This window comes from Quercus suber, unplaced genomic scaffold, assembly GCF_002906115.3.
Source record: "Quercus suber isolate HL8 unplaced genomic scaffold, Cork oak 2.0 scaffold_410, whole genome shotgun sequence".
In the NCBI taxonomy this organism is placed as follows: domain Eukaryota; kingdom Viridiplantae; phylum Streptophyta; class Magnoliopsida; order Fagales; family Fagaceae; genus Quercus; species Quercus suber.
The window spans coordinates 542240-550205 of record NW_027069861.1 but is presented as its reverse complement, the minus strand read 5'-3'; the positions used below and the strand labels follow the sequence as shown (position 1 = coordinate 550205).

The 7966-nt window shown below is 32.2% G+C and overlaps 1 protein-coding gene across 1 annotated transcript in view; it reads right to left on the bottom strand.

Annotated features, from left to right (window-relative positions):
- The window catches only part of LOC111999279 (probable protein phosphatase 2C 63), a 3402-nt gene extending 1911 nt beyond the window's left edge, over positions 1 to 1491 (bottom strand). The window contains exons 1-2 of the mRNA XM_024031409.2: positions 999 to 1491; positions 236 to 612 (exon numbers count right to left, since the gene is read on the bottom strand). Coding sequence (XP_023887177.1) covers positions 236 to 612; positions 999 to 1257 — 636 coding nt within the window. The 5' untranslated portion in view covers positions 1258 to 1491. The remainder of the gene's footprint in view (positions 1 to 235; positions 613 to 998) is intronic.
- Between the last annotated feature and the right edge of the window lie 6475 nt (positions 1492 to 7966).

Below are 7966 nucleotides of genomic sequence, written 5' to 3'. Positions count from 1 at the left end.
AACATATAAATCATACCAGCACTCCAGAAAGATAAAATAAGTAAAGCACACGAAAAATATTACCATATGTGAACTCAAACGGATTTTTTAAAATTGATCTCTGTGTGTACCAAACATATAGATCATATCAGCTTGCATTAAATAGCCACCAGATGCCCCCATTGTTCATAAACTCACTCACAAATAACAAACATTAAATATCAAAGCTTACATTAATTACAAAGATGAGTCTTACCTGAATAATGCCCTTAATTCGCCAAACTCCGCGAGTGTACACTACAATGTTTGAATCATCAGGGTGAAGTGCCTCGACTTCTCTCCTCACCTCCTCCACTCCAACATTATGATCAGTAGATAACCGCTCAGCCACCACCGGACTATTCATCTGTCCTTGTGATGCTCTGCGGCCAAGAACTGCCCTCGAGTCCCCAAGATTAGCCACATACAAAACATTATTCGATATTGCCCCAACAAGACAACATGAACCCACCGAAGCAATCTGCGGCTGAGCCGGCCATGATCGCTTCACGAAATGTAAGAATCCCTCTTCCGTGGCACTAAATGCCTTTTTGATAACTTCCTCAGACAATCCCCCCTCTTCTGTTGCAAAATCTGGGAGGAAAACCACAAAATACGGTAAACACCTATATAAATTTTACTAAATATGAAGCTCATTCAATTAAACAATTAATTATGAATAGAAAAACATGGTTTGCGTAACAATTACCCTCCTGGGAAAAACTGGGCTAAAAAAAAGGAATTAAAAATCTAGTAAAAGATTATTCTTTTCTGTTAGTTTGAATTTGAAATAATAGAATCTCTAACTAAAATTGGTAATGTTTTTAGTCGTCTTAGACTTAGTTATTCAAAACCCTCCTAGTTCTTAAGTCCCAAAACAAATCAAAAACCAAAAGATACTTCTTTGCAATTGAAATGAATAATGAAATGCTTAAAGAGTTAAAAAGTCAATAAAAGATGGGGTTAAAAGTTAAACATACTGTGAAGGAAAGCAAAGAGATGGTGAGTGATGAAGCGAGAAGCTTCAGGGCCACCATGGCCGTCGTAGACTCCGATGTACGTGGCGGAAGGAGAGGTGAGCACCTGTCCCTGGTCTTCTAGAAAGGAATTGGCTTGGACCACAGCGATGGAGTAGTCCCCAAATGAGTGGGGCTTCAAGTCCATCTGCCAAAGTAGTCCATCTCCACCATCTCCAACACCAAAGCACCTCTCCAATGGCTTCCTGCACATCTCCAACATCTCTACCGGGAATTGAATTTTTGTTTTTCTGGGTCTCTGTCTATATGTCTGCGCCTTCTTTTTTGGGTTTCTGGGATTTGTGAAAATGAGTGTTGCACGGGTTTCTGATTCTTCGTGAATTTTTGTTTGGAAAAGACTTGGGTTTGGTGGCAACAAGTATTTTTATTTCACAATAAAGAAAGAACCGTGGGAATGCCGCGTTAAGAAGTTAAAGAAATAGGGAGGGAGAGAGAGATTGTGTTTTTTCCAGGAAAATATAATGGATGCGGACCATGAAGTCTTTGGTGCGTGTGGGCCTGTGGGGCTCACCAAAGACTATAATATATGCGAGATTTTACTTTAGTTTTGGTTTTTATGATTTGTGTGTACGAGTTTTTAGCTTTGCCTGATGATTATAAACGAGGAATAGGGACTGTGTCGGGCCACATTCCCTGCAAAGGAGACGGACAAACCAAGTTAAAATCTCAGCGTGTATACTTCACCAATTCAACTAACTTAACTAGAAGTTTAAAACTTGATTATTTGTAAAACAATTAAAGAAGTTATTATTGTATTTAAAAATAATTAGAATTTTAAAAAAATTGTACAATTTTAAGAAAAATTAAACAATATATATATATTTTTGATGTTTAAGAAAAATTAAACAAACTGACTGTACAAAAAGACGGTTCAAAGTAAAGGGTATTGGAATTTTTTTTTTTTTTGATGGGGGTATTGGATTAGTAGGTGGCGTTGACGTAGAGACCGAGAAAAACTTATCCAGTGATTTGTCAGATTGGGGTGGAAATGTGGAATCGAGTCGCTTGACCTGAATTAGCCAACTCCGACATTCTCTCTGTGGAAGCCAGGGCTGAAAATTACTCTTGCCGTCTTGATACATTAGTTGGTCTAATTTTTGCTGCTTCCAGGTTGGAGTCATAAATTTTTATTTGGAGCTCAAATTACAATATAATATATTTATCAAGATAACTTTACATATATATATATATATATACATATGTACGAGATGGGTTTAAGTTACATCCAGTGTAACTCTTGCAAAGTTACATTTTTTTTATACTGTAGATTTATAAGTGATCTAACAGATAAAATAATATCATTAAATGCTATTATTTTTCATTTCATTTATAATTAATACTAGAATTTTCTCTCTTCTTATTTATTGTTTTTTGCTTGATTAAAAGGCACTCTGCCATTTTTAATAACTTGCATTTCTATACTTGAAAAGAAAAAAAAAAAAAACTATACGAAACAAAAAATTGAAGTGGTGGCTTGAGTGAAGTTAATGATTAGCTGAAGTGGGTTCTTGCTTGAGCGAGCCACAATCAACCAAGGAGTGAAATCTCGAGTTGAAGGAAAACGTAACTTACAACGTAGCTTGGTTGAATAGAATTACTTTTTGCTTGAACGAGGTTCTTCCAACAAAGCACCATGGAGAAGCTTCAAGACAATTTCCGGACCAAGAATTCAAATTGCAATGTCACGGATATTTGCCAATCCAAATTCTATCAGTTTCAAATTAAACCATATATAGATTCAAAAGTTTAAAATTAAACCATGATGTTTATGATTGTTACAAATTAAAACTTATAGATTTTTTAGTTTCAAATTGAACCTGTACTCTTAAAATTTATTAATAGGAACTTAACTCCTATAAAATCAACTCTATCAAGAGCTACGCTCAATTTTTACTCCCTCGGCATGTCAACCTCTAGCACAGGCAAAAAAAGAAATAAGGAGAGAGTTAGTTCTAGTCTAATTAAAAATGAACTTGTTCTTCTCAATCAATCAAATAAAAAATGAACTACTATTTTCAAGCACTTAGCTGAAATTACTTGACCATTCTATTTTGCATCGATTATCTATTTCAGATATTTTTCTTGTATATTTTATTTTTTTAAGTATAGAAATGTAAGTTGTTAAAAATGGCAGTATGCCCCTTAATTAAGCAAAAAACAATAAATAAGGAGAGAGAGAGAGAGAGAGAAAATATTAGTATTAATTATGAATGAGATGGAAAGTAATAACATTTAATGATTTTTTTTTAGCCATTAGGTCGCTTATAAATTTACAGTGTAAAAAAGGTGTAATTTTACAAAAGTTATACCAGGTGTAACTTGAACCCATCTCTACATATACATACACGCTTTTTTATTATATATATACATATACAGATATATAAACACACATTTTTTATTTCATAAGTTATATCTATATATATACACACACACACACACCTAATAACAACAAAAAACTTAGTATTTTCAATCAAAATTATATTTGATGGCCATTTTTCATAAAATAAAATTCATTTTTACCATTTTCATAGTGAAATTCTTAAAAAGTATTATTTTCGATACAAATTATCAAATTTTATACTGAAGTTAGTAAAAAATCTTTCGATTGAATTAATGCAATTTTCAAAAATTGATCCAAAACTTGAATGAATAAGTTTAACTTCGAACATATTTGAAACTATCTTACTTTAACCCATTATGTGGCTACTAAAAGGACATTTCATATGTTGTTTTAATGACAAGATTTTGTTAAATGAGTTAGTAACTTGTTAATCGCCACATAACGAGTTGAAAGAGATAGATTCAAACATGTTTGGTGACAAACTTTATCAAATATTTTACAGATATAAGAGCATCTTTTACAATAAAAAATAGAATTAAGAAAAATAAAGTTATATCTCTATAACTATTAGACAAATTATTATTTTTAAGACCATCATTGGACTGATTCAATTATATGGGGAGGGGGGGTAACTCATATTTTTGTATACTAAACTTTAAAAATATAAAAATAATTATATATATATATATATATTAAAAAAGGCACAATCATATTCTAGTTTAAACTCTAGAGACATCTCTATTTTCCTTGTTGTATATCCATATCTTATCGCATATATAAAAAAGTTATTAGTGTAGGCTAGGTCTTGAATCCTATGCGTGCTAGATCTTGAATCTCTATATACTTGTTTGACTGTAACTAATGCTAATTAGTGCTATCTAAAATTCATTTTTACCATTTTCATAGTGAAATTCTTAAAAAGTATTATTTTCGATACAAATTATCAAATTTTATACTAAAGTTAGTAAAAAATCTTTCTATTGAACTAATGCAATTTTCAAAAATTGATCCAAAACTTGAATGAATAAGTTTAACTTTGAACATATTTGAAGCTATCTTACTTTAACCCATTATGTGGCTACTAAAAAGACATTTCATGTGTTGTTTTAATAACAAGATTTTGTTAAATGAGTTAGTAACTTGTTAATCGCCATATAACGAGTTGAAAGAGATAGATTCAAACATGTTTGGTGACAAACTTTATCAAATGTTTTACAGATATAAGAGCATGTTTTACAATAAAAAATAGAATTAAGAAAAATAAAGTTATATCTCTATAACTATTAGACAAATTATTATTTTTAAGAGCATCATTGGACTGATTCAATTATATGGGGAAGGGAGGAACTCATATTTTTGTATACTAAACTTTAAAAATATAAAAAAAAAATTATATATATTATAAAAGGCACAATCATATTCTAGTTTAAACTCTAGAGACATCTCTATTTTCCTTGTTGTATATCCATATCTTATTGCATATATAAAAAAAGTTATTAGTGCAGGCTAGGTCTTGAATCCTATGCGTGCTAGCTCTTGAATCTCTATATACTTGTTTAACTGTAACTAATGCTAATTAGTGCTATATGTATGGTTAGGGTAAAAAGTGAGATAAGGGGAAAGAGTGAAGGAAAAAAGAAGAAGAAGGTAAATGAAACTTCTCATTGTTTAGTTAGAAACTTAGAATGAAATGACAAAGGAAAGAAAATGAAGTGGCTGGAGTTTCTTACCTGAACCCACCATTTGTTTCTTTTCTTTTTTTTTTTTTCAAATTGAGAAGTGTTAGATTTACAACATTTACATAATATTTTCACAACAAATCATAAGTGGTAAGTTGTTATTAGTTCTAAATTAAATCTATCACTGAAATTACTTTTTAACCAACTATTAATTGCCAACAACAACTTGTCACTTAGAATTTGTCATAAAAATGTTGTAGACATAGTATTTCTCTTTCAAATTAAGAAGAAAATGATATTGATAATGAAATTACAAAATTACCTTTATCTTTTTCATCATTCCACTTTTAATAACAAGAAACTTAAAAATAATTTACTCTCTATTATTCTACTTTTTCACTATTTCTACTAAATACATACAATAGAAATTAAAAAAAAAAAAACATATTTTTATCTTTTCCACTTTTCCATTTTCTCACGGTTTTATCCTCTAAAAAAACCATAGTGCCCGAGTCATGGTCCAATAATTTAAATTATTGACTTAGAAAATAGTACAATATAAATTTGACCATCTAAATTATTGAATTGAAAATATAGATTATAGATTATAGACTTTTTGGGGGAAAGAAGATACCAAGTTATTAACCAATTAAGAAGTTTCTTAATTAAGTAGCAGAAGCAATAAGGAATAAAAAAAATTAGGTAGAGAAAAAGGATATACTTTTTTCTTTTGAAAATTAGAAAAAAGTTATACTTCTGTTTAGATAAGGCATTTCAAACATCCATTTTTAGTTTTTAAACAACATTAGAGTATCCGTAGCAGCTGGTGCAAAAATTATGCCATTTTGCCACACCAAATGCTTACTTTATTATTTTACCACATCATTTTACAGCATCTTATTTATCAGATGTTTTATAATTCAATTTTATACATTAAAATCGATTGCAGACTTGCTCTATAGCTGGTGGAATTGGCTGGGGAAACATTCGTCTCAAATTTGGAACTTAGTCCTGTTGTGCATCCTTTGGTGTATTTGGAAGGAACGGAATTGGAGGACTTTTGAGGATTTGGATAGCTCCAGTGATCAGATGCTTGCTTCTTTTTGTGGATCTCTTTTTGATTGGTCTTGAGTGTGGGGACTCACGTCTAGTGATTCCCTCCCTTATTTTCTTTGCTCCCTTTCTCTTTTGTAATTTTTTTGTTGTTTGGTTTTCTTTTATGTTTTTGTCTTGTATTTTCTAGGTTTGCTCTATGTTCTTCATGCATAGAGTAGCCTTTCGTTTTATATATCATTCTTACTTATCAAAAAAAAAAAAAAATTTACTACACATTAAAATAATATATTATCCCCTCCCCATTATCACCAACAATAGCAATAGCAACAACAATTCATACCACAGATCAACCGTCACAGCCCATAACCACCAGCCACCCCCACAGATCAACCACCGACCACCAATATCAGCCACTGCTACCAAAAAAAAAAAAACTCAACAACACTACAACCAATTTCAGCCCCTACACCAAAAAAAAAAAAAAACCATCAACCAAAATCTCATACCCATCCCAAATCTCACACCCACAACCCAATCAACCTACCACCATCAACCAAAATTAGCCAACCACCAACAATCAAAACAACCAACCACAAAAAAGAGAGAGAGAGAGATCGGCGAGATCAGAGCGGCGATGATCGGAGTGGCCTCGCCCATGCTGCTTGTGCCTCCGACGGCGATGACGATGGCGATGATCCGATTGGAGTGGTGATGACGATGGTGATGATCCGATCGGAGTGGCGATGGCGATGATTCGCTTGCGCCTCACCCATTTTGTTCTTTCTCTGTTGAGGGAAGAGCTGGGTCTGATGTGAGAGAGGGAGCCGGTGAGTGAGAGAGAAGAGAAAAGAAAAATATGAAGAGAGAGGAGAGAGAAAAGAGAATATAAAACAATAAAATTTTGCAATATCTGTCCGTACCATTGCAAATTTGCAACGGTACTGTAGCCATGTTGTATAATTTATGAGATTTAGCACATCTCATAAAGCTTCATTTTTGTGTTTAATGTGGCAAATGTGCAAAATATTTGGCATTTAGCACATTTGTCACACCTACTGTGAATGCTCTTACATATTTTTTCACCCACACGTATTTCAAAAAATTACAAATAACACTACTCAAACTACTCTACCAAGTAGGAGGGTTTATTGACTGAGTGATGCCCTGGACTGCCCCAAAGTTAAAGGTTGAGTCCAGGTTCAACCTACCGTACGTCACCATATTTGGGGTGAGTTTGACTTCCTGAAACTAAAGAAATAGATAAAAAAAAAAAAGTTTTAATTAAAAGAGATCGAGAATGACACAAATCAACCTCATCCGGCAAGTAAGTGACAGCTTCAATTTTATATCACAAAGAAAAAAAAAATCAATTTTATATCTGCCATGTGTATGTCATAGTGGCATTTTCTTACTGGCTTAAATATTTGAACTTTTGGGAAGGGTTAGTATCGTTAATGGTCAACTGCTGGTTATTTTCAATATGTGGGAAAGGAAAATTGCAAAATAAGCATAACCCTTAATTAAAAGAGAAAATGGGCCCAAAAAAAAACAGAGAAAATGGAGTAAAAAAATAATAATTTTAAAGAGAAAATGAAAATAAATATTTTTCTTCTCCGCGATTTGGTCTATGAATAAGTCAAAAGTTGAGTCCTTCAAAGTCATGGAAATCACATTCTCTTTTTCAAACCTCTTTTCGTTCCCTTTCTTCTCATCCATATATTCTTTACCAAGACTAGATCTGGTGCATGTATGATATATCTTAGTCTTGAGAGCTAACGTGTATCCTACACTGGGATGACTAACTATTCTTAGCACTTCAAATTAGATTTATAAGA